Below are 10,622 nucleotides of genomic sequence, written 5' to 3'. Positions count from 1 at the left end.
AAAGAGCTGCTCTCCAAAATATCCTAAGAGATGCACAAAAATGTGCAGATACCCTAGCTACATCACCAGGAGCATAATTGTCGTAGGAAGAAAAAGCACCTGTCAGACCTCAATTCATAGGACTCCTCCAGACCTGGCTGTTGGCAACTGCACAGGGCAGAGGAGTTGGAACTGTTTTGTTTTGTTTTGTTTTTTTAATTTTTAATTTTTTAATAAACATGTAATATATTTTTATCCCCCAGGGTACAGGTCTGTGAATTGGAACTGTTTTTGGCATGAAACTCCTGTATGAGAACAAGTTTGGGGGGGAACTGAGCCAGTTCTGGGAACAACATAGGGTAGTAGTAGTGGTCAGGATGGCTAGTTACCAGTACAAAGGACATAATAGTTCCCAACCAAACAGGTTACACTGCATTGTAAACAGGTTACACTACACGGTAGGGAAGATTCTATTCCTGGATAGCAGCTGAGGCAGCTGTGCTACCATCATCACCACCACCATCACTCCTTCTATGACTACTTCGGGTTACTACTTCTATTACTATGGCTGGTTATTAATTGAGCATTTATTAAGGGTCAACCACAGTTATTAGGGTGAAATAACTTCCCCATGGTGAGTTAGGCATGAATATAGATAATAGTGTTTCAAATTCCTTCCATAGAATTAGAGGCCAGGGTCTGATCTGCAAGGGCTAGCAAAGAAGACACAGGAAGCAATAGAGAAAATCAGTCTTTATTGTGTCCTTCTAGATCTTAGCCCCATAAGGGAGACAGAATTCTAAGTCCTGCCGGATGATAGTAAGGGTGGAGAAAAGGTGAGCAACAGTTTTGACTGAGGTGGTTCATACTCAACCTACCTTTTTTTTTTTTAAGATTTTTATTTATTTATTTGACAGACAGGGATCACAAGTAGGCAGAGAGGCAGGCAGAGAGAGAGGGAGGCAGGCTCCCCACTGAGCAGAAAGCCCGATGCAGGGCTCGATCCCAGGACCCTGAGATCATGACCCGAGCTGAAGGCAGAGACTTTAACCCACTGAGCCACCCAGGTGCCCCCCTACCTCATATATTAATGGCTCTGGGAACTACAATAGGTTGGTAGCATCATGGGACCTAGATGGGAGTAGCTGAGGAAGCAGAAGCCAGAGGAGTAAGTCTAGGTCTGACAATTCTTGAGTAAATTCAGTACCCCCAAGCTTGCCAAAGGCTGGGAAAGGGCCAGCATAGAGAAGATTACTGCCTAGTTTTGTTCTCCAGGACCAGGAAAGCCCTCTTTTGCAGGCTTAATTTTAGGTATTTTTTTTGGAAATTATGAGGGCTTGGGCCTTCAGGAAATGTGCTTCACAGAGAGTCAGAAAAAGTAGTACAACTTCAACACACCTCTCATGTGGACAGAGCATTCCTGAGGTCAATCCATCTTGACCCCATTCACAAGGACCGACAGTCACCTGTTCTTCCAGCCTCTGAGAAAAGACTGGACACCTTTGCTTTGTGGTCCATTGGCTCTGTAAAACCCAAGAAGCCTAAATTTAACATACTCTTTCAGAAAGTTCAGCAGTGTTCACTTGGGTTCCCAGAATTCCAGGACCCTGAGGGCAAGCTTAGAGAATCAAAGGTGCAAGGGACTTTTAAATCAATTTGGCCTCAATGTCTCTTTTCCTCTTTTCTCTGTCTGATGGAAGCCACAGAGGATTAGCCACAGAGGAATTTAACTTTTCCTGGCGCTGAGAAATTGGGCAAATGACATAATCATTCTGTGCCTCAGTTTTCTCATCTATGAAATAGAGTTATCACCATTACTTACCTCTTAGAAATATCAGGACAAATTCAAAATCAAAATCACATAAAGACATATTTGGCATATAGTATATGCTATATAAATGTTAGCACCTCTGGTCAAATTATATGGGGTGTGTATATCTTAATATATATGACAATATATATCTCATCTTGGGCCTTTGGGGGAAGCTGCTTCCCCATCCTAGATAGAATGAGAACAGTTAAGGAATTGGTCACCAGCATCAAGGTGACATCTAGGAATACCATCAGCTTCCAGAGAGCCGCCCTTGCACTCCAGCTACCACTTTCTTTGGAGTGCTGCCCAATTGTGTCTGAGTGAATTTGAGAGTTGGGAGAAGTTGAACAGCATCAGAGTTTCCAACTGCTCATGTAAGTGGGATGAAAATGTTAATTTTTTTTCATCCACAGGATAAAGATCTTGATAATCATGTGTCTTTACAGTGAAAGGTAGGGCTTCTGTAGGTAGCTGCTTCAATGTAAAGAAAAGTTATGACCCCCAAGAATATTTTATGTTCTAATCTTTAGAACTGTAATTATATGGCAAAAGAGATGCTGAAATATGATTAAGGTTACTACTGACTTTAAAATGGGAAGACTACCCTGGATTATCTGTGTGGGCCCAATGAAATCACTCCAATAAAAGAGTAAGCCCTTAACAGAAGAGGTAAAAGAAGTTAGAGAGATGCAAAAGGGGAAGCAGGAAGATTTGACCTGCCATTGTTAGCTTGAATATGGAGAGGAGCACATGTCCAAAAAAATGATGACCTCAGCCATATAACATGGAACTGATTTCTGCCAATAACCAGCAAGCTTGGAAGAAGATTCTTAGCCCCAAATGACAACCACATCACCAGCTGCTATCTTGATTTTAGTTCAGCAAGACCCTAAGAAAAGAATCCATCCACACTATGCTGAACTTGAGACCTACAGAAACTTTGAGAGAATAAATGAATGTTGTTATAAGCTGCTCAATTTGTAATCATCTGTTACAGCAGCAACAGAGAACTAATACAATGCTCTGAGCCTCAATTTGTACATCTGTCAAATAGTGCAAAATGCCTTGTCTTGTCTAACTTTGGGCTGTTATGAGTATAAAATGATGGATCTAATAGGGCTCTGTAGTTTCAAGTTATAAGACTGTTAGGATATTCTCCAACAGGGAAAAAAAGGTCCATCTTTCTCTCTTTTTTAAGATTTTATTTATTTATTTGAGACAGAGATCGCAAGTAGGCAGAGAGGCAGGAAGAGAGAGGGGGGGGAAGCAGTCTCCCTGCTGAGCAGATGTGGGGGCTCAATCCCAGGACCCTGAGATTATGACCTGAGCTGAAGGCAGAGGCTTAACCCACTGAGCCACTCAGGCACCCCCAAAAGTCCATCTCTTTTGAAGCAATTGGACTGAAGCAATTTAAAGCTTAGAGCTGAATTTTCCAGAAGTGCTGAAGGTTTGGAGAGCTGCTTCTCCTCTCCTAGAGAAGCAGTGCAATATAGATGAAATCAGAAAACCTAGGCCTATTTATTTTTAACTTGCATGTCCTTAGTCATTTTGTGTCACCTCTCTAAGCATCAATAAAATGAAGGTCATCATATCTGCTCACCTAAGTGATATGGCTGTGCGAGGCTTGACTGAAATAATGACTGTGAACTTGTGATGAGGACAAAATACCCAGATGGAAGGTCTATTACTCCTCCCCAGTGTGTGCTCCGATGCTGGAAGCAGATATGATTTGGGTAAAGTAAGCACCCAAAGAAAGTAGAGTTGAACTTTGATCACTTGTTTCTTGCCATTGTCTCTGGTATGTGGCCTTAGACATATCCCTTCTCCTCTCTGGGTCTGTTGTCCCATAATAAGAGGTTATATTATAACCAGTTGTCTTCAGTTAATAGACATCACAATCATTTCTAGAGATGAGTGGCAGATGGGAGATAAGTAGAAGTCCTCTCTTTTTTATATGTCTCCTCTTACCCCAAATAAGCTATCGCCTAAAAGTCAGAGCAAGTGTACTTTATTAAATCACACAAAATAAGCCCATTTAGGATATAAGATTTGAATCCCAAGTATGTGGTTTGAAGCAATTAGTTCTCAAATTTCAAAGTTTTCAAATTTAAAATTTTCCTAGCGAATTTCAAGCTGGTTAACTAGAGTCATGCCCTCCCCACCTCCTTGGAGTTCCCATTAATGTTGCTTTGTTGTGACTGAGATTTCCTCCCAGAATATCCCTTCTAATGTGAACCGAGGATGCCAAATTAGGGTCAGACATAAACCTATAGATTTGTCCATGTTTTAATTAAATGTAGTCTGTAGCAAAACCCACAGTGGAGAATAACAGAATGTCAAAACTTAAAAGGAACTTTGAGACTATCCTGTTTAAAGACACTCACATGTGGAATATAAGGAATAGTGCAGAGGATCACAGGGGAGGGGAGGGAAAATAAAATAAGATGAAATCAGAGAGGGAGACAAACCATGAGAGACAAATATTGGAAACAAACTGAGGATTGCTAGAGGGGAGGTGGTGGGAAGATGGGGTAAGTGGGCAATGGGCATTAAGGAGGGCACATGATGTGATGAACACTGGGTGTTACATGCAACTGATGAACCACTGAACTCTACATCCAAAACTAATGATGTACAATTTGAGACCTACAAAGAGGGAGATACTTGCTGAGCATAAAGAGAGTTAGTGACAGAAGCAAATCTGGAACACCCCAAGGCTTCTGAAAGGAGTTTCTTCCACTGCTGCATGTGGTCTTTCCACTGGCTCCAGTGGCCAGAGATTTGAAAATCAGGTGATTTTCAGTCTTTTTCCTAGGCTGGTTTCATTGTTCTTTGAAGTGGAGAAACTTCATTTGCATGTCATTGAAGTACAGGGCCATGTACAAAGCACTCTAAGAAGCAGTCAGATATGGACACAATCTTTGTAAATACTCCCAACATAACCAGATTGGCCTTATCCACCATTTTTGGTCTTTGCCTCACCCAAAGTCTCCTTCCTCAACTTGCTTTTTTGTTTCAAGTGCCTTATATCAGCATTTCTTAAAATTTAGTGTACATAGAAATATAGATATCTTATTAAAATAAAGGTTCTGATTACAAATATCTCTGGTGGTGCTCAAGAATGTGCTTCTAACAAGCTCCCAGGTAATGATGATGCTGAAGGGGATGATGGACCACATTTGGAGTAGCAAGACTTGTAGATGTTGTTTCCACCAGCCTCATTTCTAAGCATCTTCTCTATTTACCATCAGGATTCCTTTACTACTAAGGGGGGGGGGGTAGTGTGATGTATTAGAAACAGTAAAGCTTCTGGAGCTTCCAATCCTGAATTTTTACCAATCATTAGCAAAGTCATTTCTCATCTCCCTCATCTCCCCCACAACATTCCTTATCTGTAAAACGGGGTTATTAACCATCATGCAGCAATATTGTGAGGCCTGAGGGAATGACAAGGACTTGGTGCAAAGTAGACTGTAGACTGAGAATCCCAGTTATAAAAAGATTCTGTGCCTGGGTTTCCTTAGGATTGCAAAAGATGACATGAGCAGGGCATGGTGGCCGCATCATCATGTCTAATAAGCTCAAAGCTTTTTTTCCATGAAAAAATTACAGCTGGGTATATACAACTGATAAATCACTAAATTCTACCTCTGAAACTTATAATACACTGTATGTTAACTTGAATTTAAATAAAATTTTAAAAAACTGCAGATGGATGCCATCAGTACCAGAGAGTCTGCATATTTTATTGAAAGTCACATGAATGGGCCCCAGGATCTCTTTCTTTTGTCTGATGTTTCCCTTAAGAAGTCTTTCTAGCATCTATTAATGTCCTTGGTATCAAGTGCTTCTCTTGCCTATGAAAATGAAGACCTTTCTTCATCCAAAACATCTCTTCAAGCTATCTTGCTCCTTTCTGCAATTTTTAAATGCTCCGGAAGCTTTTGGGGCTTGTAGTGTGTAGTGTAGTGTGGCTATGTTAAAACTAGTATCATTGATCTCCATTATTTTGAGAGCAATTTTTTTTTTTTTGGTCACAGAGATACATCTCCTTCTACTACTTTATTCTACTTATTACATAATCAAGGAACTTCTAGAAAAGGGAGAGATATTTCCCCTTGAAAACCAATTATTTTAGAAATACTAGAGTATTTCCATATGATGCTGTTTTATTACTGAAGTCGGATGCTGAGTGGCTGGAAAACCTCTCTGCCTTTTTTAAGCAAAAACTTCAATAATATCTTTTATTCTAAATCATCTCTTAAACTTTTTTTTTTTTTGTCACCACAGAAAACCTTGTAAAGATTTGACCCCAAGACATTAAGTACCAGAGAGGCATCAATACCTTTTTTCCTTCTCAAACTGTATGTGTGGATGTCTTCAGACTCTTGGACTGAAAACACACACCTTAGTAAAGCACATAGACACATACAGGTACCATTTTTCTTTGATAAACAGCTAATCCAAAGACTTAGTAACTACCAACTAAAAAGATAAATCCTTCATTTCACAAGGTAAATTTGAATGATCCTTTTAAAAACATTACCATATGAGTATACAGAAGGTGAGGAGAAAGCCCAACTTGGAAATCTCCTCCAGCCCAGTTTTCATTCCCCTGTAAACTAGACCTGCCCTACTCCCCTTCAAATGCTTGCTTTTTAATATTTTATTAGGCAGAAAAAGTCAGAGTCATACAGTTCTAATAATGTAGCCTCTGTGTGGCAAAGAGAAAACAGCATGGAGTACAGTCAGAAAGACCTGGATTTGAGTCACAGTCCTGTTATTTATTTTCTGTGAGCCCTTGAGCCAGTTACTGTAGCCTCCTGTGCCATAATTCTTTTATCTGTAAACTGAGGGAATAGCATCTACCTGCATCATTGTTGTAAAGACAAAGGAGATTATGTATATGAAGCACATAGAATTTAATAGGGGCTTAATAAATATTGTCAGTTCAAGGTTTATGGTTCATCCATTGCCAGTTTCTCTAACCTGCTGGCCAACGTATGCAGATAATTTCCTATACTTGTCACTCTTCAATTATCATCCCATTCCCATAGCCTCTTCTGAATGACTATTCATCCAAGCTTGGGCCAGGCCAGTCTCATTTCCGTGACAGTGTGCCTCACCACAGATTTTCTCTTTAAATTAGAGTGCAAAAGCGGGACGTACTGAGGTTCATTTCTGGGCATTCTTTGGGTATATCCCAGGGCAGGGGCAGAGCTATCCAGCCACTGCTTCCTGGTCTCCAGCCAGCCTGTGGTCCCAACTTTCTAGGCCAGGCTCTTGATCTATATCCCAGGAAACACACAGTAATCTCATGGTTACATTTCTGGGACATCTATTCAACTGGGACTGCAGTGGCTTTCTCTGGTTCTCAATAATCTTTTAATATTTGTAGCGGCGATTACGGTATCTCCCCCTCCACAAGGAAACAAGAGCGAAATGATGTCTCCACCATCTTCAAGTGTACTGAAACCCCATTGGCCACTGCTTCTGTGGCCAAAATCTACACTTACTTGCTTTAATTAGTTATCTAGTGGGATAGAGTAAGCAGAGGGGCCACAACTCTGACAACAGGGCTCAAAAAGCACTTCCTGTGTGAGGCCAGCGGTCTCACAGCAACTTCCTTTGGAGATGAGCCTCAGGTAGAATGGTGATCACTTGGCTCTCTTGCTCCTGGTTCTTATTAACTTGGACTCTGACACCAGGTAGAGCTGAGAGAGTTTTACATGGCCACCTGGGCATGTCTTTGTTGGGAACAGCATCAAGTTTCCACTCAATTCCTTCCACAAAGGCCTACATGTTACTAATTCACCAATGGGTGATATTGAGTTCAGTCTTAAAAGTGGCTATAATTTTTTAGTAACACTGCTTCAAAGGCATCTCAGAGTTGGTTTGGGCATGTGTATATTCTCTCTCTTCCCCTTCCTCCGTCTCCCTCTCCTTTCTTCTCTCCTTCTCCTCCCTCAACCCATCTCTGTGCTTCTCTCTCAGTTTCATAGTCAGGGTCTTGCTAGAAGGGTCCAAGTAGAAAAGCTCTTTTTCTCATACTTGGCCATATTATAATTTCATAGACTCTAACGACAGATTATGGCCCAGAGAACATGGGAACACACGCAGTGACACTTTCCCCAGCAGCTTCCCATCAATAAACAAGAATCAGAAATATCTACTCAAATTTCTGAGTCACTGCACCAGTTGTGTTTTAGATGCTTTCCAGTGATTGAAATGGCAAATGGAATACCAGGAGCTTATGTATGAAAGTTTTCCACTTGATAATGAATATGGGAGGCTCAAGATAGAGGGTAAAAGCCAAAAACACTCAAAATGATGACCACTAAAGCCACTAATCATAAGCTCCTCATTAGACAAGTATTGTATAATGGGAAGAAACTTGTACGGGAGCCCAGGGACCTAAGGACTTGTTTAGGCATGGCTGATAATTTTCTAGTTTCTTCAATAGTAAACTAGATACTTGGACTAAATAATTTTGGAAGGCCCTTCCAATCAAATACTTTATGGATTGTAAAGAGTCTTTTATCTCAAGTGCTGTGGTTCTTAACCTTTATTGGGTCACAGGCCCATCTGAAATTCAGTAGAATTTTATGGGCCATCTCCCCAGAAAAGGCACATTGTCATGGAATTCTGCATACCATTTTAGAAACTTCATGGAGTTTCTGAATCCACCGACACTGGGCCAGGGGTTGCTTCTTGGAGGAGATGAAAGAGCTTATCTGCAGAAGGCAAATATGAAGCAACATGCCAGCTGCCTGGCCTCAATCCATCTTAACTATTTTTCCCAGTATTTGATCCAAAAATGGAACTTCTGCAGGACAAATATAGTCTGTCTTTTTAAAAGAACTGTTTTCAGCTTTTGTTTCTTTCTTGATTTCTTAGAAATTAAGCTGTTGGGAAATAAATGGGAAGAAAAATAATCCAAACAGACCTAGGCTTCAACATGCAAGATATTCTTTGCAGATTTGTCCTAAGTGGTTGTATGCAAAAACAGAAAGGCCGCCATCCTGAGTTCACATGAAGAAGTTGTGGTTGGTATCACACATACTGTCTGACCCAAAAGGAGCAGACAGGTTCTTGGCAATATACTACAGTGCCAGAGCTCCAACCTGGTGCCAGGGTCATTATCTTCAGTAAGAGACATGTTAAGATTCACCAATGTTTGACAAACATTCCTACACTTCTAGTTCCAAGGCAAGCAATGGCCCCAACTCAAGTAGCTTTTAATTCAGGGTAAGACCTCTGAGATCAGTCTTTAGTCCCAATATTTCAGAGTTTGATGGTCTTTTGAGAAGACAGGAAATTCAGAGAAGAGTTGAAAACTAAGCTCCTTTCTTCGACTCAGGTTAGTAGATAGTTTGGTTTCTGCAGTCTGGCTTGAGGGACTTCAGCCATTCACAATCATATAGGAGCTCAACATAGACCTTCCGAGGGAGCAAAGAGAGAATACATAAGAGAAATAAATCTGTGTCTAAGATATGTGCCCCTTATTTTATAGCATCCTAGAGCCTGAAGTTGCAGGGCCAGGAAGGAGGTGCTCTCTTCAGCACAAAATAATTCATCATAGAAGAGTTTGAAGAAGACCCTTCCAGAACCTGTGAAGGGTCCTCTGAGGCCAAGGATTGTAAAACCTGAAAAGGAAAGAAGAGAGTAAGTAATTGGCTAGGACTGTTCAAGTACTTAATAGCCACTGAGAAGTGAGGCCTGTCTTGTTAGGTAGCTAATTATATAATTGGTAGCTAATCTTCTGAGCAACAGAGGTTGGCTAGGAAAAGACCCTTAAAACTCAGAGCCCCCGCCCCCCCCCCCAAAAAAACCCTCAGATCCCATGAAATAGGCCTAAGATGTTGCTATAATCAGGGCTGGAAACTGTGTGCATTTGACCTCAATTCTAATCCCTCAAAAGTCTACAGAAGATGAAGCCTGACATGTTTGACTACCCATCCACAACATAGCCACTGCCTTAATGGTTCTATACTGACTCCAGATTTCTTTTCTGGGATTTCACTTCCATGAGGGATAATAAGCAAAATCTTATTGACCCATGTACCTCTGAGGACTGTAAGTGATAGGAAGTAAAGGAAAGCTGGGGGAAAATGGAAAGCTCTTCTCCAGATACCCAGATCTCATTTATATGTATATTGGTTCATTCATGCCAGCAATCTGACAGTCAAACAATTAGAACTCCTAAGTGGAGAAAAAAAATTCTATGATCTCTGTAGCTCCTGTGACCTTAGCAAGTTAATTTATCCCCTCTGAACCTTAGTTCCTTTATTTGCTAAGTTAAAATACATATTATCCTCCTTATCCTGACATTTGATATGGATCAAATCAAATAATGGAAGTGAAAGGTCATTACACTCATTAAGTTTCATCAAACAATGATAAAGGACTAAGGATACAGGTTTGGGGGATAAGACTTAAATACTGATTTGGTCTGATTTCATGATGTGGACTCATGGTACTTCCTATGATACCAAAAGAGAGGTTACTGATTTCCTTACAAACCCAAAGGATGTCGGAGTCACAGGTTTCCAAACTATTAATTTTACAGATTAGAAAATTGGGGTTAAGAGAACAAAATGTACTTGCCACGAATGTCACAGTTTAGGATTCCTAATGAATTTTATCCAAAGGCAACTTGTTTTTTTTTTTTTAAATTGATCACTCTTTTTTTTTTTTTTTAGATTTTATTTATTTATTTGACAGAGAGAAATCACAAGTAGATGGAGAGGCAGGCAGAGAGAGAGAGGGAGGGAAGCAGGCTCCCTGCTGAGCAGAGAGCCCGATGCGGGACTCGATCCCAGGACCCTTA

At 40.6% G+C, this 10,622-nt stretch overlaps 1 protein-coding gene across 1 annotated transcript in view; it reads right to left on the bottom strand.

The window, feature by feature from the left end:
• Positions 1-3,023: 3,023 nt before the first annotated feature.
• OPHN1 (oligophrenin 1) overlaps positions 3,024-10,622 on the bottom strand; it is a 526,945-nt gene continuing 519,346 nt past the window's right edge. The window contains exon 23 of the mRNA XM_059385802.1: positions 3,024-9,438. Within this exon, the coding sequence (XP_059241785.1) occupies positions 9,369-9,438 (70 nt within the window). The 3' untranslated portion in view covers positions 3,024-9,368. The remainder of the gene's footprint in view (positions 9,439-10,622) is intronic.

This window comes from Mustela nigripes, chromosome X (genome assembly GCF_022355385.1).
Source record: "Mustela nigripes isolate SB6536 chromosome X, MUSNIG.SB6536, whole genome shotgun sequence".
Taxonomy (NCBI): Eukaryota; Metazoa; Chordata; class Mammalia; order Carnivora; family Mustelidae; genus Mustela; species Mustela nigripes.
This window is presented reverse-complemented; position numbering and strand designations above follow the sequence as displayed.